Source organism: Pteropus alecto, unplaced genomic scaffold (assembly GCF_000325575.1).
Source record: "Pteropus alecto unplaced genomic scaffold, ASM32557v1 scaffold166, whole genome shotgun sequence".
Lineage (NCBI taxonomy): Eukaryota > Metazoa > Chordata > Mammalia > Chiroptera > Pteropodidae > Pteropus > Pteropus alecto.
Genome location: NW_006439757.1, coordinates 1,825,840 through 1,849,488, shown reverse-complemented (window position 1 = coordinate 1,849,488; position 23,649 = coordinate 1,825,840). Strand labels below are relative to the sequence as shown.

General features: G+C 41.8%; 1 protein-coding gene across 1 annotated transcript in view; it reads left to right on the top strand.

The window, feature by feature from the left end:
- Positions 1-1,372: 1,372 nt before the first annotated feature.
- ADRA1A (adrenoceptor alpha 1A) overlaps positions 1,373-23,649 on the top strand; it is a 71,778-nt gene continuing 49,501 nt past the window's right edge. The window contains exon 1 of the mRNA XM_006916964.1: positions 1,373-2,685. Coding sequence (XP_006917026.1) covers positions 1,803-2,685 — 883 coding nt within the window. The 5' untranslated portion in view covers positions 1,373-1,802. The remainder of the gene's footprint in view (positions 2,686-23,649) is intronic.

The following is a 23,649-nucleotide window of genomic DNA, read 5'->3' as shown; positions in this document are numbered from 1 at the left end:
CATTCCTGCCGCATCTTGTTTTCCTTAAATATTCTGCGAAGTTACCTCCTAGTTAACAAGTGTGTTTGACCCCGTATTTATCGCCCCGGGGTAGGGAATAGGGGTTTCCGCAGGTGCTTGCTTTTAGTACCACCTGTGAACTCTTGAACTTGTGATTTTCACAGTAGCCTTTGCCCGGGGGTCCCGCCTCTGGGCCTAACTCCAGAGTCCTTAGAAGGCAAGATGAGTACACTCCTTGTACTCCTGCCCGAGTCCGTGAGGTCGATTTGCAGCTGCGGAAACCTAGGTATTCTATGCTGACCGTGGCCCCCAGCCCAGACTATCCTGGGCGTCTCCTGTCCGCTGGCGCGCGGGCTTGATTTTTACGCCTACAAAATCCGCAGTGACTGCCACTTGCAAAGCCCCTTCTGCAGAGTGACGCTTCCCCCCAACCCTCTCAAATCCCCACCCGCACCCCAGCAGCCCACCGGGGTGTGGCTGGAGGCTCGAGTCCTCCGCGACCGCTGACCCTGTGGTTTTAGAATGGAGTCCTGAACCGACCTAGGTCGCGCTCAGAGCTCGCGACCTGCTGGGCTTTGCTCGGGACCTGGCTCCCAGGCCCGCTTGGCTGGTCCACAAACCCGCGCGCTCTGCACACCCAAGTGTGAATTCCTCCGGCGCGAGCGTGCGCGCGGCTCTGGCCCTGAGGTCCAGGGTCGCAGCGGTTCCCTCTCCCCGGCATGGCCCTCCAGGTGACTGCGAAGCAACCTGTTCCAATAGCAACCGGGCAGATCCAGCGGTTCCCACTGGTTCCCACTGGCTCGGCTCCGTGCGACACACTCTCTAGACGCACATCGCGGGCTTCGGGGATTTTAATTTCGCCGTAAGGGCGCTCGTCATCCGGCCACCAGGCGCTGCAGTTTGGGTTTTATTTGCTTCGGATTTGAACACTGCTAGAGGCCTCGTGGCAGAGCGCTCCAGAGCAGCTTCTCAGCGGCGGGGACACAGGCGCACGGCGACTCCGCTGCAGCAGGGCCAGCTGTTCTCGGACCTCAGAGTCGGCGGGGCTCCCAGCCGGGTGCGAACCGTCGAGCCCCGCGCGGCCTCGGTCCCCAGGACTCCCGGATTACACCCTGCCTTTCTCTTTGCGCTCTTTCAGGACAAGGACACACAACGCTCCTCGGCGCCTCGGTATTGGCAAACATGTCACATCCACGTCCCCCGACCTGCGCACCTAGAAACTGAATCTAGCGCGAGTCCACCGCAGACCAGCCCTCCTGTGGGTAACTGCGGGCTGGGAGAAGTGCCCAGATGTCAAAGGTCCCTGCCTTCGAGAGTCGACGGCAGACCCGTACTTGCCTGTGGTTTGAGGGGAGACTGGCGCTGGATTTTTGAATTCCAAATTAGGTGCAGAATGCTGAATCTTCTAATCAGGACTGATCAGACACGGCAGAAAAGCCGACTCCCGTAATTTTGGGATTGCATTTTGCAACTTGTCTCCTCCAACTTGGCTCCAAGCCTCGGGGAGGCAGGCAGTTGGAGCCTGCGGCCAACGCAGCGGGTGGAGGGGGTCCGCAGGCAGCCCCGCGCACCCCTGGCCATGTCGCCTTTAATGCCCTGCCCCTTTGCAAGGCCTTCTGAGGGTTTCCAGGGCTGGCCGGGGCTCCTTCCCACCCTCGAGCTCTCTGTCACCCCCAGCCAACCCCAGCGGGCTAGGCTGTCCGGAGCCGAGACCTTTTGACTCTCTGCTTCCTCGCTCCCGCCTCCACCCCCGCCCGGGGGTGGCCCTCGAGAGCCGGGCCTTGCCCGGCCGGGCAGAGACCATGGTGTTTTTCTCTGGAAATGTCTCTGACAGCTCCAACTGCACCCACCCAACGGCACCGGTGAACATTTCCAAGGCCATTCTGCTGGGGGTGATCTTAGGGGGCCTCATCATTTTCGGGGTACTAGGGAACATCCTAGTCATCCTCTCCGTGGCCTGCCACCGGCATCTGCACTCGGTCACTCACTACTACATTGTCAATCTGGCGGTGGCCGACCTTCTGCTAACCTCCACCGTGCTGCCCTTCTCCGCTATCTTCGAGATCCTGGGCTACTGGGCCTTTGGCAGGGTTTTCTGCAATATCTGGGCGGCGGTGGACGTCTTGTGCTGCACTGCGTCCATCATGGGACTCTGCATCATCTCCATCGACCGCTACATCGGCGTGAGCTACCCCCTGCGCTACCCCACCATCGTCACCCAGAAGAGGGGTCTCATGGCTCTGCTTTGCGTCTGGGCGCTCTCCCTCGTCATTTCCATCGGACCTCTGTTCGGCTGGAGGCAGCCGGCCCCGGAGGACGAGACCATCTGCCAGATCACCGAGGAGCCGGGCTACGTGCTCTTCTCTGCTCTGGGCTCCTTCTACTTGCCGCTGGCCATCATCCTGGTCATGTACTGCCGGGTCTACGTGGTGGCCAAGAGGGAGAGCCGGGGCCTCAAATCCGGCCTCAAGACCGACAAGTCGGACTCGGAGCAAGTGACGCTTCGCATCCATCGGAAAAATGCCCCAGTGGGAGGCAGCGGGGTGCCCAGCTCCAGGAACAAGACGCACTTCTCCGTGAGACTCCTCAAGTTTTCCCGGGAGAAGAAAGCGGCCAAAACACTGGGCATCGTGGTCGGCTGCTTCGTCCTCTGCTGGCTGCCTTTTTTCTTAGTGATGCCCATCGGTAAGTCTTGACTACACCTCATCTTAGTAATTAGGGTCTTCACCCTCTTCCCCTTCTGCTACTCCAAACTCACAGTAGGGGGTGAAGAGAAAGGATCTGCATTTCAAACAGCAAAGCTAGGAGGGAACTTAGGAAAGACTTCCTCGTAGAAAAGTGAATTTTCATTCTTTCTACTCCAGTCTCATTCCTACCGTGTTACGTCCTAGGGTACTTTTTCAGCTACTGTAAAGTGGCTTCCAACTGATGCAGATTAATTGGTCTTTTTAATAAGAACATCAGCTTTTCTCAGTGCCCTTAATCGTGCGTTTAGTTTAAATACATCCGTCCTCCTTCAAGTCTCACAGTCTCCACCACACACTTAGGCAGGGGCTGTGGAATGCCACTTCCACCTCTGCTTCCATGGAATGCAGATTCTCTTGGCCTAAAAATAAGCATCATGCTTTTTCTGAACAGATGTGTAATTTTATTATCAAATTAGATTATTTCTAAGGGTTAGCTATAATGATCTGCTTATGTTTTATATCTGTGTTAATTTTATGTTCTGCATTCAGTATGTAAGAAAGTGTAATGAGCCACTGACAAGAAAAAAATGATTTTGTGTCCAAACCAATTTAAGCTTTAAGGAATTCAACATAACGTTTCCAGTAAGTACTTTTCCCTGTACTTTAATAGTAAGTATTAAAGCAAACACTACTTTTATCCAAAATCATTTGGAAAGTTGCAGATGACACTTTGAAAATAATACAGTAATGTTACAAATCCAGGTTTTGCAAATGCCGAATTAGCCGTTGTCAAAACTAATTAGCTCATTAGCAGTATCAGCAAACTGATCCACTCGCAATAGTCATCTATGGATGAAAGGCCGTCATGAGATCCCAAAATGGTTGTTAGCTATTTTTAGTTTGTGAACTCAAATATAGACCCACACGTTGGTTATCCACTAACTCTGGTAAAAGTTATGATAAACAAAAAATTATGATAAAAATTAATAAAAATCTGTTTCCGGCACTTCGGAGCCACATTTAAATGGCATGTAATTAAAGTGGTTTAATTTGCAATGCGACGTAATCTTAGCAGCCATTATTTTTTGAGGACCAGCTTTGTTTCAGACATTTGACAAGGCTTTTTATTTCATTAGTTCTCTCAACAGCTCAGTGAGGTATGCATTATTATCCTGAAATCACAAGCAGGGAGAAGGGATTCTCCAGGTTCTAAAGTTTCACTGCCTAATTCCATAGCTACCAGCCACATGTGGCTATTTAACGTGAATTTAAATTGAAGAAAATTAATATTCAGTTCCTCCTTTTAAGTGCTCAATAACCACATGTGGCTAGTGGCTACCGATTTGGACAGCAGAGATATAGGACATTTTCATCATTGTGGAAATTTCTATCTGACAGAGCTTCTCCGGAGGCCTTTTAAGTTCACTAGCTGGCCGTCCATTGTGCCTGCCCGTCCTGATTGCTTCCTCTGCTCCTAGAAATACATCACAGCCTTGAATTTATTTAAATAACACTTTTTACCTGAACTACTACTACCTGCTTACCTACCTTCCTACATCCCATCTCTTCTTCCCGAAGTTTGCACATTTATTCATGCATACATTCACTCATCAAGTTATTTACTGAATACTTGTTCTAGACACTTAGGATGAACAAGGCAGAAAAGTTTTTGACAGTAAGATGTTTGCATTCTTTTGGGAGAGATAGACATAAACAAATAAATATACGCTAAGAATTCAAGATTAATAAGCACTATTTAAAAAGTCAACAGAATAAGAGACTAGAGAGTATCAGGACAATGGGGGTGGGTAGTCGGGAAAGTCCTCTCCGAAGAGATGATGTCTGAGCACACACTTGACTGAAGTGAGGAATAAGCCTTGCAAAGTCTAGGAGGAAAAGCTTTCTGAGCAGAGGGAACAGCTAATGCAAAGATGGGGAAGAACCTGACCTGTTCAAGGCAGAGTAAAGAAGCCAGTGTGGCTGAACCACAGAGAATGAGGGGGAAGACAAGTTCAAAAAGAGGCTGAGACGATAAACAAGGTCAAGAGAATGTAGGTTTTTTTAAGTCAACGTAGAATTTGCATATTTTTCTAATTGTGATGAGAAGCCATCCAGCTGGAGGGTTTTTAGAAGATGAGTGGCTAGTCTTATATCTTAAAGGATCTTTCTAGTTACTGGGTAGAAAGTGAGCTGTTTAGGGGTGAGAGTGGAAGCAGAGAGACCAGGTAGGAGGCTGGTGGAGAAGTGAAGGGGATAAAAGTTGTGATACCTCACACTCAGGTGAGACAGATGGAGGTGATGAGAATTGATCACATTCAGCACTCATTTCAAAAGTAGAGCTGACAAGTTTGGACATAGGGTGTGAGAAAAAAGAGGAATTGAAGATAACTTCCTGGTCTGGGGTCTAAATAACTGGATAAATGGTGCATTTTACTGAGACTAGGAAAACTAGAGAATGACAGGGTTATAAGGGGCTGATGGGAGTATGAAGGACAAGTGTTTATTTTGTATAGCCTATGTTGAGAAGTGTCTATTAGGCATCTAAGTAGAGATGTTCAGTAGGTGATTAGATATATGAATTAAAGCTAAAGTGGGAAGTTAGGTTACTTTATAAACTTGGGACACATCAAGGTATTTAAAGCCACAGAAATGGAAGGACCTTTGAGGCATCCTGGATATTTGAAGGGTGGGAAAAGGAGGAGAACCAGTTGGCCAAAGAAATTGAGAAGGAGTGGCCAGGGAGTAGAGCATGGTGTTCCCAAAGCCAAATGGAAATGCTTCAAGAAGGCAAGAGTGATCAACTGCGTCACATACAGTTCCCAGGCCCCGTCAGAAGAGGACAGAGAATTGACATTGGATTTGGCCATGTGGAGATCCCTGCAGATATGAAGAGATCCTTTGAGGATTTCAGTCTCAGTAGAGTGATGGAAACAAAATCCTGGTCGTGTGCTTTCTGGAGAGAATGGAAGATGAAGAAGTGGCAGCAGCGAAAGTAGACAGCTCTTTGGAAAGGTTTCGCAAGGCAGTGGAGCAGGGAAATCGAGTGTAGCTGAAAGAACCTAGAGAGAATTTTCAAAGGTGGAAGATTGGCTATCATATTTATATTCTGATAGAAATGATGGGGTAGAGAGATGCTGATGATAAGATGGAACTCAGTTCCCAAGTGGAGAGTTGAGAAATGATGAGAAAATACAGTGGAGGGAGAGAGGTAAAGCTCTCTTTGGAATATATTTAGATCTTCAATGAAATAAGTAGCAAGATCACCTAAGAGAGAGGAAGGAATAGGAAATGATGGGGATTTAAGGAGAAAAAGAAGATGTGAAATATTAATCTTTCAGATGACAGAGTAAATAGATTATGGAAATGTAATAGAGTCACCAGGAATTCTTGAGGAGTCCTATTGAGACATGACCATAAATTTAAAGTAAGACCAGTCAAGAAGGTTGTATGTTACTCATTAACAGTCAAGAAGCTAAGGATTATAGGAATTGTTGCTGATTACTGACTAGATCTAGGGGCCACAGTGAGGAGGGGGTGTTTGTGCAGAGACATAAACTGGATCAGATTAGGGGTCATATAGGAGAAGTGGTAGAAAAAGCTCGGGTGATGATAGGTGACTAGGAGTTTGGGACTTCTGGTAATGACTGAGGATCAGGGAGATGAACACAAGGGGCTGGGTCCTGAGGTCCTCTAAGGCAGGGATCCCCAAGCCCCAGGCCACGGACCTGTTAGGAACGGGGCCACACAGCAAGAGGTGAGAGGTGGCTAGCAGAGAAGCTCCCCAGTGCTAGGGTCCCCGCCTTAGCTCCACCTCAGATCATCAGGTGTCAGACTCTCATAGGAGCACCGGTTCTTGGTGCCAAAAAGATTGGAGACCGCAGCTGTCAGTGAAGGTGGACTCTGGTCTTATCAGAGCCTTCCTCTCGAATCTGCTCTCTTGGGGAAGATGGAGCGAAGATGTTATAGTGCAGGGGAGTTGTGGTAAGAGAGGAGCTCCCAGAATCACTGGGCTCCCTTTAAATCCTAATAATGGGGTGTGACAGGAGGGAAATTGAAAATTTATGCTTAACAGTATCTGACCAAGCTGCTCAGTAGGGCGGAAGACCCCTAAACCTATCAAATCTATGGTGCACATTTTTTTCTTGACACTGAACAAGTAAGAGACTAAATCTTCCAAGATTTGTTGACTGTATAATCGGTACCAGGCACTGAGTTAAACAGAATAAAAAGATGACTAAAGCACATTCCTGGCCCACAAGGGCCTCATGGTCTAGTTAAGGAGACAAATAAGAACAGTTATCACAAGTCTTTGAGATTGGTCCTCAAAGCAGTATTATAAGTGCTAAGGAATATAGCAGTTAACCCTGTCTGGAGGCCACCATGGAAACTTCTAGAAATGTCCCTGTTGCCTGAGCAGGGACTTGAAGGCTGACTACTTCCACTGGGCCATTAATGAGATTTTATTTGTTTTTAGTTAACTATCTTAAGTACATTTTTCATGCAAAATGTAAACAGAAGAATAAATGTGCCATTATATTATCACACAGAAGGGACATGGGCTCTTAAGTACTCTCTTGGGAAAGAGAGGTTATCAATCTGCTCTAGGCTGCCAGAACAGTGGGATTAGAAACTAAAACGAGGGTAGATATGAATGTGATATATAAATCTGAAAAGTGAAGCACCCACATGCCGAGGACCCAGCCCAAGATAACCAGTTGAGTGAATGCTCTCCATTTCATCACCAAAGGCTGTGAAAACACTGCCTCCTCATTGCATCCACACTCTCTCCCTCACCAGCCCCTTCGCACGAGGGCCAAGTTGGTTGCTGGACTGAACAGTTTGATTGCAGGTAGGAACCTGACTTGCCTGCTCTCAAGTCTAAGTCTTGTTAGTCTTGTTTTCTTTTTGTATCCCAAATGTTTAGTTGAGATTCAGAACCCTTTCATGGGAGGGAGATCACGTTTGAGTTTATCAGTCATTTATACCTTGGAGTGAATGTGTTTTTTAAAAAACAGAAACAAGTTTTGAACATGGAGATGAATAGAGAGAATATGAAGATGTTAGCCTTCAACATATGAAAGAAAGAAGGGGGGAAAATGTGCCTCACCCAGAAGCCCTGGCACCTGAAGTGTGTACATCATCTTTGCCTATTTTACCCTTTGGTCTGGAGCCCACTAGTCCCAGAGGCAGTGTGCTGAGTGAAAAAGGTGTAAGCCTGAGATTTCAGCTGAGGCTTTATTAAATAGAGGGCGTTATACAAGTCAGCTGGTTATTTTATCAGACTTCATGTGATTCATAGACCATTACTGACATATATTGACATAAGATTGTTGCCATGAGCGGTAGATGCCCCTGGAGGCCTGAGAAAGAGAAAGCATCAGAGAGAAAGGGATGAAGGGAGCAAAATTTACTTAACACGTAGTTATGTGTCTGACCTCTGGATACGTTATCCGATTTAAATATCAAATAGGCATTATTATTGGACCTGGCCATTGCTATTATCTCTGGATTGAAGGAGGCAGCACTGGGCTGAGCTGTGGCTCATGTGGACACGGAATATTTGAGAATTACATTAAAATAAAAAAGATAGCAGATAGCATGGTGGTGAGCAGCGGGAATATGTTTGAAAGAGATGTTTGAGGAAGACAAACATGGCAAGGGGCTTATCAGGTGGTAGCAGTGAGGCAGAGAATGACTCATTCATTCATTCATTCATTCATCCAAATTTCTTTGAGCATTTACTATGTGTCAGGCAGCTAGAGAACCACTGTAGATGAAGGCGAACAGGTCCCTGCTCTAATGGAGCTGAAAATGCACAATTAAATACATAGCAAAGTTTCAGATGGTGATATGTGAAAAACAGCAAGGAAAAAGGGCAAGTACATGTAATGACATCTAAATGACTTATGATGGCTCTGACTGTTATAGATGCCCAAGATAACCAGAGATTGTGTCGCTTCCCTGCAAGTACAAAGGGATCAGTCCCCTGAGTCATATGGAAAAGGTTGATCTCTTAGAGATAATGGTGTGGAGAGAATCTAAGAGCCATTATAATTTTAAGATAAGAGACCAGTTTTTCAGTTACTCTTGCTGTACCACAAACCATCTCAAAACTTAGTGGCTTAAAGCAATACCATTTTATGGCTGGTGATTCTTTGGGTTGGGCATGAGCTAAAGCCCAGTTCATCCAGCTATCTGGAGTGGCCATCAGAATTGGTGGCCTCTCTTCCTCCAGTGGTCTAGGCCAGCTTTCTTACAGAGTGCGGTTCTCTCCAAGAGAGCCAGGGCAGATGCTGCCAGGCTGTTGAAGTGCTAGATCCAGAGCTGGCCCAATGTCACTGCTGCCTCATTCTGCAGTGAAAGCAGGTCACAAGGCCAGCAAGTCCATAGGTTCCAGGAAATAGACTCATCTGATGGATGAGCAACAAAGAGTTGCATAGAGGGTTGGAGGGATTACTGTGGCCATCCTGCACATCTACCTCACAGCCATTTCAAACGACTGTTCTCTTGTAAATTGCTTGTTTGTTTTTGAGAATTCCTATAGTTTGGACTTTGTGCAATGCACCAACTGAAAACACTTGGGGTCCTTGCTTTCCTGCAGGCTTCTAATCTTTGTGGGGAGATAGTCGTTAATCAGATAACTGCATAGAAATCCGCAACTACATACAGTAAAGAGGACGTGGGTGGAGCCTTGGAAACATATACTTGGGTGAGGCTGACCCTGAGCTGGGAGGACAGATCGTTTTGCTGGGAGGGAGAGCTTGACCTATGAGCCGAGATCTGTAAAATGAAGGGTGTTCAGTGGCCAAAGTGGGGAGGGAGGGAACAGAATAGGCAAAATTCTGGCAGGGCTGGCCTGATATCCATGAGGATTTTCCAGAAGGCCGGTGTGGCCAGAACTGAAAGGCTAAGGTGTAACTGGTGTCAAATGAAACTGGAGAGAGAGGGTCCAGATTAAATAAGGCTTTAGAGCCATTTTATGAGTTTTGGTTTTTATCCAAAGATGATCAGGAACAGCGATGACATGATCAAGTCTACATTTCAAAATATCAAAGGATTAGTGAAAAGAAGACTGTGGCTAGACCAGTTGGGAGACCTTTACACAGGACAGGTGAGAGGTATCTTGCCAAGATAATCCTTCTCAATGTGGTTGAAAATATTTATTTCCGTGAGCTGTCACAGGATTCTGGAATGCTCTTTTGTCATTGCCTGCAGAGTACATTTATGAGAAAACCTTTCACTGATCATAAATAGTATAACCAGACTTGGCTTTAAATTAATTTTGGCTCTTTCCACAAGATGAGTCTGTCAATGGAGATTTACCATCATATTTAGAAGAATGTACTGCAGGCTCAGAAGACGTCCACAATGAGTTCTAACAACGCTTTGAACAATAGCTCAGTCTTTCGAATCAGGCTACAGACAAGCAGGTCATTACTTTGAAGGAGACAGCACTCAGCGACGAAGGCTTTGTTGTGTTTTGTTGCTTCATGGTTTCGGGTTAGGATGTGAGGACGTTTTGCTAAGGCCTTTTCCTTGTCTAGCAGGTTCACTGTCTTTTAACCCTGCTATGTGGTTTGCCAGCTGGGCATTTGCATAGTGGCTTCTCATTTTTAAATTGCATATTTCTTTACTATTTAAAAAATTTCTCCCATATTTTTATTAGTAATTTATATTTTGTCTTATGATGTACAATTGCTGTCTGTGCTTTTTGGTCACATTTTATAAATCTGTTTCTTTTTATTTCTTTTCTATTTGTAAGCTCCTTTTACACATTGAAAGTATTAATCATTATTTATTGTATATACTGAGTTGCCAGTTTTCTCATGCTACATTCAGATATACTGAGAAAATGTAACTTTTTTATTTTCCAAAACCAATGTGATCTTTTTCATAAACAACCATGGAAACACACACACACACACTTTAGCTAAATCCAAGAAAGCTCAATCAGATCTGATTGTTTAAGCAATGTCTTTATATACTCAGCCTCTTTTGGAAAGCTCCTCCTTTCGGATTCACCTGCTAAGTTGTTGACCAGGCCCAGAGCCTCACCCAGCCTCCTAGTGGAGTGGAAGGGAGATAGATTAGGGCCCTCCATTGTAATTTTTAGTGTCCTGCACTGGGGAGGTTGGTTCAGTCTAGTGACTCGTCCCTAAGCACTAGTCCCAGCCGTCATGCTCTTGTCCCCTGACGAGTCTGAGCCTGCTCTCTGGGCACCGTTGTCCGCCCTGATGATGCAGCTCTACTCAGTTCTCACTGCTACAACGGACCCTCAAGTTTTGTCTGAGTCTCCATTTGGAGTGACACCTGATCTGCTGCCATTGGCCAGAGAATCACTATGTCTCCTCAGCTTCCACAATCACCTTTTACAAGCTCCTGAGCCAAGTCCTCAGCCACTTTCCATCTCTGTCTCAAGGCATAGAAAGCCCTTCCCTGTGGGTATGGGTTCCTTCCATACCACACATGCGCCTGCCTAAGCCTGCTCTCTGTCCAGCCACCCTGGCTGCCACTTTAACAGAAGCAGTAGCCCTTCTGTGTCACCTCCTGAAATGGAGAATGGGAAAAAACAACTTCATTCTTACCTTTATCTTCTGAAATGTCTCTATGGTCCTTGTTTAGAGGGTAGCTCAGTGCTAAACATCTGACTGCCTCTTCCCACTGCCTCCTTATCCATTTTCCCCATGGTCCACCTACGGGAGGTAAATATCCCTTTTTCTGGCTAAGTGGGACACTGTTCTGAATCATGTCTTCCTCCTTCCCAGTGTGGTGTCCACTTTTTATGGAATCACAATGGCAAACGGATTTCAGGCAGAAAGATGAGTTTATTAAAAAGGGAATAAAGATGAAGAGTATTTAGTAATGTTATAAATCTTATACATATTTAACAACTCTTTTTCCCATTTTTTTTTTTGCATTGTATTGTTCTTGTGGCTTTTACCAATATGTGCACACTTAAATTTTTTAATGTAATCACATATTTTAATCTTTTTTTCATGGATTGTGCCTTCTCAGGGATTCTTCACAAGATCTTCCCCGATGTAAGTCAGATAACCCTTATTTTCTCCTAGTTCTTTTAGAGCATCATTTGTAATCTACCTGGAATTTATTTTTGTGTGTTGGTAGATAATGTCTAACTGTATTTATTTTCAAATGATTAACCAGATATTCTTCAAACACTTATTGAATAACCTGTCCTTTCCTGTCTTATTTGGAAAACCACCTTCGTTGTGTTAGAATCTTGAATCTTTATAGGGAGTCTCGCTTGTGTCCCATTTATCTGTCTTTTTACTCTAGCATTGGTGCCACATTGTTTTAATTATTGTGGTTTCAAAATACATTTCAATATTTTCTGGTGTAAGTTACCAGGATGAATATTCTTTTTCAAAATTATCTTGTCTGTCCTCATATATTCATTCTTCCAGGAAAATTCTGGACTTGTTTTATCAAGTTACACTCCTCCCCCACCAAGACAGCGTGCACGTGTGCGCGCGCGCACACACACACACATACACACACGTCCTGTCATGTGTTAATCATAGTGTTTTAGGATATATCAATTAATTTGAAAAGTGACATTTTTATCACACTGAGATCTCTTGTTAAGAAATGTAACACATCTCTCCATTTGCTTCCCAAATTATTTTTGAACTATTGTTTATGCTTTACTTTTAATCGCACTTACTAATATATGCCGGGAAACTGATTATGACAACAAAATTGGGCAATACTGCCTTGGTATTTCAACATTAGATATGATACTTATTGTTGGTTTTAGATCAACACACTTCATCATTTCACAGACATGTCTGTCTGTAATTTATAGAACAAATTTATCAAAAATGATTTTTTAATTTTATCAAATGCTGCTTTTCTGATATTCATTATTATTAACATTTTTGTTTACATTGATTTGATATATGCAATTTCATAAAATTATCCTCTTCATGTATTCTTGGATTAAATTCTATCTGATCAGTTATTATTCTTTTTTATGTTATTGCATTATTCTAAATACTTTATTTCTGGTTTGCATCTATATTTCTATGTGAAATAACTGTGTTTTATTTCATTGTGCCGTCTTGGTCACATTTTGGTATAAAGTTCATGTTAACTTCGTAAAGCAAATTGGGACACTTTTTATTTTTTCTACAATCTGGAACAGTTTAAATAGCATAAGAATTATGTGTTCCTTGAAGGTTTGAAAGAACTTGCCCATAAAACATTTGGGCATAGCTCCTTTTATGGATGAAATTCTTGGAGACTGGTTTCTATTTCTTCCATGGATAGTAGGCTATTCTGATTGTCAGATTTGATAATCTTTGTTTTCTTATTTTCCATTTTCCTTCTCATTGAGGTTTAACATTTTAGCTTAAGATTCTATATGAAATTTTGTAATTTTTCCTTTCTTTTCTATCTTTCTCATTCCCTATATCATGTACTCGTGTTTTCTTTCTTTTTGTCTTCACTGAGATGTCTTGGAAGGTTGTCTATTTTATTAATTTTTTCAAAGAATCTATGTCCCAGATTTATTAATCAATTTCATCTGTTTTCCAGTGCACTAATTTAATCTCTAAAATTTCTTTCTTTTATTATTTGGGTTATATTTGTTCTTTTATATTGCTTTGAGCAGATTGTTTAGTTTATGTATTTTAATTCTTTCTTGTCTAAGATTAATAACAATCACAACTGTACATGCCTCTCTAACTAAACATGAGTTCCTTCTCTTATTGTTTTGCTAGGTAGTGCTTTCATCCAGTTGATCCATATTTCCACTTTTAATATGTCTTTTGTCCTATGTAGACAGGAGAGAATTCATTGTGTTATTGTTTGTTAATTTGAAAATAATTGATATTTTTATCTCCCACTTTAAAAAATTAATTTGAAATTTACTGCATTGTGGTCAGATGATGTGGAATTTATTGAAGGTTTCTTTATGACTTAATATGTGATCAATATTAGCATACTTAATATGTTTAATGTTTAATAGATATATAGTAACCGAACTTTAATAATGGTGTTTTTAAGATCATCTTCATCCATTATTCTTTACCTTTATCCATCATCTACTTTATTTGTCAAATATTGACAGAGGTATGGTAAACCTTCTCACCGCTACTGGGAATAATTCTTCCAATTATTTCTTATAATTTTAACAGGTTTTGCTTTGTATAGGTTGATGCTGTTGCTTGATATTTAAAGACTGAGTCAATAATATTTTTATTTGAAGATAGACATTTTTGTCCTACTTATTTTTTCTTAATAGTACATTTTTAAAAATATAATATAATTGCTAATATATTTTTATTTGCACTTGCCAACATATCTTTGCCCATCTTTTTATATATCAGCTTGTATATCTTGCATCAAATGGATTTTTCATAGTCTATGTATTTAATCTGGATATTTATCTCTTAATAAGGATTTAACTAATTTTCACTGATTGTAACATATACTTAGTTTGATTTTTGTCTTCTTGTTTTGTGCTTCCTGGCTTTATGTTTGCTTGCTTCCTTCCTTCCTTCCTTCCTTACTTCCTTCCTTCCTTCCTCTTCCTTCCTTCCTTCCTGCCTTCCTTCCTTCCTTCCTTCCTTCCTTCTTTCCTTCCTTTATTTATTTATTATCTCTTGCAAAATGGACCATTTTTTTCTTTGCTTTTTAATTTTTCAATGTTTTGGAAAGGTTGTCTCCTATTTTTAATTCTACTAGAAGTTTTCTTAGAACTTTTCAAAGCACTTTTTTAATCTTCATTTCTCTTACCACCAGCTACCACTCACGTTTGCCCATGTAAGGGAAGAAGGTTGGCACACTTCTATTTTCTCTTCTCCCTGAAACCTACATCTTTGGGTTAATAAAATTTGTATTTTAAATCTAGATCATTTCTATTAAATGTTTGTATTACCTATTTTGTCTTTTGTATCTTTCTATAATTTAATTTAGTAATACTAATAGCCCTCTTATATACTGTGATTTACTCTCTCGAGCTCTGGATGTCACTTTATCTACCATGTGGAACTAAGGCCAGCAAACTATAGCCCATTTTTTTTGTAAATAAAGTTTTATTGGAATACAGCCATGTCTATTTGCTTACAAATCAGCCATGGCTGCCTCCATGCTAGTGTGGCAGAGTTGAGTAATTGCTAGAGAGACTGCATGGCTCACAAGGTTAAAAATATTTCCTATTATATTAAAGAAAACTGTAACACCAAATAAAATTTTACCAATAAAGATCTAAGCAAAATACGTTTTCTGAGCCCTTACATGCCTGAGCCTAAACACATGAAAGACAATTTCTCTGAATATAGAACTCACGTTACATATATATTTTTTTAATTTCAAAATACTGTTGTTACTCCTTTGTCTCTTGTTATTTAGCATTTTATAAATGACTTGAGGCCAACTTGCCTATTGCTTTTTGTCACATATTCTCTCTATGCATTTATTTTCTAGCCATGATGCTTATAGAATTTTTTTCCCCCCAATCAAATTTAAAAATGTCTCCCGGAAATTTCTAGTTTGAGGGGTTAGGCTTTTATTGCTGTTTCCTGGAACCCATTGCACATTTTTAGAACACAGTGCTAAAGACAGTGTCCTTCAGTAACCACGTCTGCTTTACTCTTCTCTTGGAATTCCTATTAGCTGTATTTTGGATCTCCTACGTTTGCCCCCTTTTCTTTTGCTTTTTTTTCTCATATTAGTCTTCTTTTCACTAATTTCTTCTGACTTCCATTTGAGTTTCTCATTTGGGTTGTATTTTACCCAGTTAGCTTTAGTAATATACAATCTCTTTCACGTTCCCTCCACTTCACTCTATTTTACTGGCACATTGTTCCGTCTTCAATGTTGCTGATATTTGTTTTACAAACCCATTAGCTCCTTAAGTCTTATTTCATTGCAACTTAGAGATTTTTTCTATGTCACTCTTCAAAAGGTAGACTTTTGCTCTGATTCCTCAGATCGATGTCTTCTCCTGAACAGCTGAATCTTTTCAAAGGAACAGTGATTCTTTTCTTTGTTCAGCCTCGTAGAGGATGACCTAGTGATAAAATTTTAAATGGGCTCTGTTTGGAACTGGGCAGGTCCCTGTCCAATTTTTTCAGACTCAGGTTAAGGGGAGAAGGAAATAAGTGTCTTCATTGTAGTTTAGATTTGCCAGAGTACTGATCTATTTTTCCACGAGGAGCAGAGAAAGGGATAGAAGGAGAAGGTTTCGCTTTTACGCAGCAGAATTTTTGTTGTTTGCTTGGCCCAGCGGTGCAGCGGCCTCTCCTCCGGATGGCATGACTGGGCCCCTGGGACCTATGTCCCAAAGAGCCTCCCATTACTGTTTGTTGACCTTGCCTGGGAAAACCAAGGGACTTCCCACCCTGCGTGGACCTCGGCATCAGTATTCTTCTCAGACACTTGAGTATAGCTAAGATTTGTCTTTGAAAAAGACCGCTGAGTCTGCCTGTGTCCCCACTGTGTATTATTCCAAGTCTCTGGGGATGTCACCGAGCAGCAACGTGGAGCCATCTTACCTTTACTCCTGTTCTTGAGGTAAACTGAGGACTCATCTGTTTTTCATTCAGGCCGGTCATGTCCAAACTGTAGTTTCCAGAATTTTCTCAGAGGTTCTGGCTTATAGATATTGCCCTTCTCTAGCGTTTTTAGTGGTGATGTAAACTTTTACCCATATGTGTGTTCCTTTATATTTATTAAGACTTTAGAAAGGGGATGAGGAAGTTCAGCTTGATCTAGAAGTCACTGTCTCAGCTCAGGCAACTTTTCACGTTGATATCAAGGTGTGAAGCAGAAAATGAGGGTGACCTGAGGTGCGATCATTTCCTTTGGTACCATGGCAGTTTGTGGTTCAAGATAAAGCAGTTTGAAGAAGATACCTATAGGGTCAGACGGCGACAGAGTCCCTGTATATAAAGTTCGGTAAGCTAAGCCATCTCTTCTGGCCCTGAGCACAAGAGAATTAGATGAAATCATGAGAAGTATTTAACAAGTTTCTTTCTAAGAAAAAGAAATAAAGTTTATATATCTGATGGAATAGGTGATTGTCTAGTTCAAGCTGACATGACGGAATACCACAGACTGAATTTCTTAAAGAACAGACATTTATTTCTTACAGTTTTGGAGACTGAGAAGTTCAAGATCAGTGTACAGCATGGTCAGGTTCTTGGTAAGGGCCCTCCTCCTGGTTCACAGATAGCCATTGTCTTGCTGTGTCCTCGCATGGAAGAGAGCGAGTGATCTCTGGTCCCTTCATCTCCTTATAAGGGCATTAATCCCATTATGGGGGTTCCACCCTCATGACCTCATCTAAACCTAATTATCTCCCCCACACCCCTACCTCCAAAAACCATCATATTGGCAGTTAGGGATTTAATGTATGAATTTAGGGGGGACACAAAAATGCAGTCCAAAGCATAAGTGGCTTACACGCCACTTATTGCACTTAATTTAATTCCCAGAACAAGCCTATATTGAAGTTGCTGTGCTCATATAGAGAAGTGGAAACTGAGGGACAGCAGAGATGAGGTGACATCTTTCTGGAGCTGCTCGGCTGCCTTTCCTGGAGTAGAGGAAAGGGGTCTGGCCATGAATTAAAAGCCCTCCTTGCATGAGGTCATTGGCTTTCAAACTTCTCAGCTTCAGAATTCCTTGTTCAAATAAAATCCTACCCAGAAGCCCAACATATAAAACATAAAAATGGCGCTGTGCAGGTTGAAACAACCAGAGGACGCTTTGTCCTGGATACTCAGCCCTTACCTTCTTGCCAGCAGTGGCTGCTGAAGGGGGTCTGGAATCCAGGTTGCTCTCTGCGCTGATGGCATCTGATTCCAGACCCAGTAAATGGTATCAGAAGATATTCTGGAAGGAGTTAGGGGTGCATTGTCACAAGAGAAGAGGGGAAAGTGGACAAGGGGCACACCAGCTGTCTTACTCTGGAATGCTGGCAGAGCAGTAGTCTTTGCCCACTCTTCCTTCCTTCCTTCCCCCCTTCCTTCCTTCCTTCCCTTCCTCCCTTCTTCCTTCCTTCCTTCCTTCCTTCCTTCCTTCCTACCTTCCTTCCTTCCTTCCTACCTTCCTTCCTTCCTTCCTACCTTCCTTCCTTCCTTCCTACCTTCCTTCCTTCCTTCCTACCTTCCTTCCTTCCTTCCTACCTTCCTTCCTTCCTTCCTACCTTCCTTCCTTCCTTCCTTCCTTCCTTCCATGTGCCATCTACATTAAGCTTATTGTCAGGGCATTTAGTTGCCAGTGAGAAACCTGTTGCTTACAAGTTGAGCATGTAATTTGATCCATTATAATGAGAAATGATTTTTGAAGTTTACGTGCAATCTGCAATGTGTTGTTTTTTAAAAATTTTTTGCTATCATTAAGAAATAACTAAAGGACAATCTCAGAAATTGATTTGTTAAAAGGAAACTCTAGGAGACAATGAAATCCTAGAAGAACAAACCATTCCTAAAGAAGTCATAGCAGTAGTTCTCAACTAGGGGTGCGTTTGCCCCCTCAGGGGACAGTTGACAATATATAAAGACATTTTTGGTTGTCACAATGTCACCATTGGGGTGGATAGTTTTATCGGCCTCTAGCTAATCATGCTACAATGCACAGGACAGCCCCCCAGCAGAAAGAATTATCCAGCTCAAATGACAGGAGAGCCAAGATTGATAAACTCTGGCTTATATTATAGAAATTCCTAAAATCTGTCAAAATCTTTAGAAACACTATATTTAAAGCAGAACATCAATTTTGATGATTATTCAGATTTTTTTTTACTGTGTTTCCAACATCTTGGCTGGTGATTACAGATAAACTGAGATTTCCAGATGTCTTAAGGTCCCTAAAAAAGGTAATAGACATTTATCCACTATGTCTTTGGTAAAATTTGCATGACAAAATTCACTGTTTTAACCATTTTAAAGTGTCTAATTCAATGTAGCATTTAGTACATTGACAGTGTTGTGCAACTATCACCACTATCTATTTCCAGAACATTTTTTCATCCCCAAATGAAACTTGATACTTATTAGCAGTCACTCTTCATTTCCTCCATGCCAAACCCCTGGCAACCATCAATCTGCTTTTCTCTGTATAGATTTGCCTATTCTCAATATTACACATAATGGAATTATATAACATATGGTCTTTTGTGTCTGGCTTCTTTCACTTAGCATTATGTCTTCAAACTTCATCCGTGTTGTGGCATGTATCAGTACTTCATCTCTTTTTATGAAAGAGTAATATTTAATTGTATGGGTACCATATTTTATTTATGCATTCATCAACTGATGTACACTTGAGTTGTTTCTACCATTTGGTTACTGTGAACACTGCTCCTATGAATATTCATGTAAAAGTTTTTTTCAAATACCTGTTTTTAATTCTTTTCGGTACATACCTAGGAGTGGAATTGTTGGGTCATGTGGAACTTCTTTGTTTAACTTATTGAGGAAGCAACAAACTTTTTCACAGCAGCTTCCCCAGTTTACATACCACCCAGCAATACATAAGGGTTCCAATTTCTCCACATTCTCACCAATACTTATCTTTCTTTTTTTTCTTTTAATAATAACCATCTTAGTGGATGTGAAGTAATATTTCATTGTGGTTTTGATATGCAGTTCCCTAATGCATAATGATGTTGAGCATCTTTTTATGTACCTTTGGGCCATTTGCACGTCTTCTTTGGGGGTAATACCTATTCAAGTCCTTTGCACATTTTAAAATTAGGTCGTTCATCTTTTTGTTGTTGAGTTCTGAAAGTTCTTTATATATTTATGATACTAGAACCTTATCAGAGTTATGGTTTGCACATATTTTCTCACATTCTCTCTGCAGATTGTCTTTTCACTTTCTTGATAGTGTCTTTTGATGCACAAATTTCTTTAATTTCATCAAGTCCTATTTAACTACTTTTTCTATTGATTGAGTTTTTGATGTCATATCTAAAAAATAATTGCCTAGTCCACGGTCACAAAGACTTATCACTATACTTTCTTCTAAGAGTCGTATAGTTTTAGCTCTTACAGTTAGGCCTTTGATCTATTTTGAGTTAATTTTTTATATATGGTTTGAAGTAAGGTTCCAACTTCATTCTTTTTCATGTGGAAATCACCAAGCACCACTTGTTGAAGAGACTGTTCTTTCCCTCATTGAATGTTCTTGGCACCTTGTCAAAATTCCATTCACTGTAACTACATGGATCATTTCTGGACTCACAATTCTCTTCTATATTTCATATGTCTACTATTCTTATGTCAGTACCACACTGTTTTGATTACTGAAGCTTTATAGTAAGTTTTGATATTGCTACTCACTATTTTTTTTATATTTTCAAAAGCTTAATGGAAACTTTCAAAAAGGCTACCTCTTTTTAAAAACAACAACAACAACAAGTAAAGGCACACAATTCCTTTGAAATTCCTAAGTTCAAAAGCTCTAAAGATGGAAAGTTCTGCATTACTAATTTGGGGCCAGTACCTGACCTGATCAGAACTCATTTGACAGCAAACCCAATCTGAACTCACATGAATCCACAGATGCTATGAGATCTATGAAAATATAGATTTCAGAATACATAGATTATAGAATACAGAATATAAAATTTATATTCCAGATAATGCATCAAGTTGCAGAAAGGTTTATGTGTTTGTGGGGTGCTGCCCCACACCCCATTGATGGTGTCATCCAGCGTACAGTATATGACCCATATTACCTCCATAACATCTGAAAAATCCTGAATCCAAAACACATCTGATTCCAAAGGTTTTGGAAAAGGAACGGTGGACCTGTATCGTTCTACTAGGGCAACACTGGTTATCTCATGATGCTCAAAACTCTGATGATTTTCTATCTTTGATTAGACAAGTATGAGGAGAAACAAGTCATCATAATATGTTTTACATAACTAACATTTATGGCACAAATGATCTGCATTAAGCAATGTATTAGACGCTTTACTTACTCTATCTCATTTTACATCTTTCAAAACAGATTCTGTAACGAAAAATAATAAAGTGACCCTTGGCAGTGAAAAGTTAAGCATGTTTTTCCTAAATCTCATTTTATGAATCAGGAGAAACTGTAGAGGGAAGCTCTGCCCTGAATTCAAGGTCCTGCTTAGATCCTGTGGGTAGAAAAACCAAAGAAAAGTTTCCTTCCGCTGTTGGGTAGCTGGTGTCTGGTCTGGCCTCTGTCTAAGGACTACTCCTCTTCCTGTCACATATTTTCTTTAAGAATTTTATTTATATAAAGAATACTTTGAACACAGACCAGTCTCAACATGGCCTCTTCTTCATATCCTGAAAGAAGTTCCATTCGGCTGGTCTTCAGATGATTCTCTGGGTTGATTATAATTTATTTGTAATTGTAATGTGGTCATGGGAGGTGGTGAGTACAGTGTTTATCTACTCTGCCATTTTTCCTGGAACCCTCTACTTTTACAGTTTTGTTCTGCCTCATCACTCCCGAGCAGAAGCAGACCTGCCCAGATTCCCTCTCGCTTCTGTGCGGCCCTCCACAGCCAGCATAGGCTGTTTGTGATTTCCGGAAAATCCTTCTCCTTCACATCAGTTTACACAGTCTAGGATGTTGCACTTTCCTCAGTTTCTCTGGTTTAAACATTGCCCCTTGGGATCATTCTTTTAAAATGAAAATGCCTGGGCCTTCCATAAGGTGCGTGTATTCTGCCTCTGGTTCATCCAATCTTATATCCTTAGCCCATTTTTGAGTTTTGTTTGTTTGTTTGTTTGTTTGTTTGTTTGTTTTTTAACTCCATAGTTCCTCATAAGCTATGAGGAGGTATTTTTTATCCTTGTTTTACCTGCCTAAGAAATGAGGCTCAGAGAGGTTAAATAGTTTATCTAGTGCCACCAAGCTAGTAACAGAAGTCCACCATGACTGTTCCTCTATAGTGTGTTAACTTCCTCAATAGAACCATGTTGATTGAATGACAAACAAGGCATTAGCCATGGCCACCGTCTGCAGCAGAAAACATAAAATCCTACACTCCCAACCCTGATCCTGCCATGAATACTTCATATAATTTCCTGGTCGAAGGGGCGAAATAGACACATGAGAGGAATTGAAGCTAGAAAAAGGCCAGGACAAATAGAGGCATGAGCAGAGAATGGGGGCTGCAGGGGCTAAATTATTAACAAGGTAAGGCTAATGTTCACTGAGTTCTCAGATGTTTTTATGTCTAGTTCTTATTCTGAACTTGCTGATTAGTCAAGCAGTGTTTAGGAAGCAATTAGCGTCTACTATGTGCTCGGTTCTGAGCTAAGTCTTACGGAGGATACTGAAGAAGAGGGCACATTGCCGTCAACTCTAACTGAGGAGGATAGGATAACACCCCTGGAACAATAGTTATCAGGACAAGAGAACACTGCTTATAAATGCTTATGAATGCTCTAGGAATTCAGAGACAAGATACGTCGGGCAGGGCTTAGATGGTCATAGAAACCTCTGTGGAGGGAGGCAGTCTTCCATTGGGACTTGAAAGGCAGGATTTGAAAAGCCAGGCTCCAAGGCAGGAGTGAGCATGGCATGTTCATGGGCTGGTGAGATAACTCCCCCAGAGAGGGTGTGAATGCATGTGTGAGGCCACGTGTGAGGGCACGTGTGAGGGCATGCAGGGAGGACCATGAAAGACAACATTGACTACGCTTGGTGTCTTTTTGTAAGAGAACGTGGGGAGTCACTGTGAGTTTGGGGCAGGTAAGTGACTTGGTGGAACAGGGTTAGAATAAGGTTAGATCAGCAGTGATGGCAAGATGTGTTGACATGAGAGACTTGAGCTAATTGTTTGGTTGGAGAGACACCTACAGGGGTGTGGCCGTGGGACACAGAGAGTGGTGCAGAGAGCCAGAACATTTCAAGGCAGAGTCAATGAAAATCAGAAGCTGTGTATGAGGAAGCTGAGCAAGATAACAAAAGGTAGCCTTTTAGCTACGAATGTGGGATGGGGTCATGGTGCCATGGACGGAGATGCTGGAAGAAAAGAATGCATGCTGGAAGAACTTTAGCTTCTACCGTATTCAGCCTGAATTCATGATGTTTAAGTGAAACTATCTAAAACTGTGCTTTTCAATACAAAGCCTCTAGCCACAAGTGGGGAGTTAAATTTAAATCCAAATTCATTGAAATTAGGTAAAATTAGAACTTTAGTTCCTCATTCAGGCTAACCACATTTCAAGTGTGCAGTAGCTACATGTGGCTAATGGCTATCATATCAGACAGTGCAGGTATAGAACAATTTCCATCATCTCAGAATGTTCTATTAAACAGGACCGAGCCAGAGATCAGTAACGAATGCTAGCATTTTGGTGAAGAGAGCTCTTGAGATGAGAATGCTAAGTCAATGGGTCATCTCTCAAGGAGGAGGGCCGAGGGCATGTATGAAATTGAGAGAAACAGGCAGAAGAAAAACAAACAAAAATTGCCTGAGGTTTTGGAAGAGTGAGAGATTCAGCATAGCATAAAATCCTGGCAACTAAAAGAGGAGAAACTGTCAGTGAGGAGGGAGTGGTGCCAACGTCAAATGCCGCAGAGAAGTCAAGAAGAAAGAGAACCAGGAAAAAAAACGTTTAGTGATCTGAGGTCATTTGTGACCTGTCAGACTCGATGGAGGAGTGAGGGAGAGATGCAGTTAGTATCTCTTGCCACTAGCCGAGACCTGGGTAGGAGCTCGGGGCGAGGAACAGCATCAGCAGAGTGGTAGGGATGGGGGCTTGTTAAGGACGCTGCGGAGGGAGGAAAATGGAGTTGGGGAGCAGAGCCAGCTGCCTGCCGGGAGAAGAAGGGAGGGGAATGGAGGAGACTGAACCGTCGCCGCCAAGGGCTTCACGGTCGATTATTATTATTTATTTTTTTCTCAAGAAAAAGAAGATGAGTAAAAAGGGGGGAAAAAAAGGAAAAGAAAAGAAAGAAAGAAGAAGAAGGAATCTTTGGGGGTTGGTTGAGA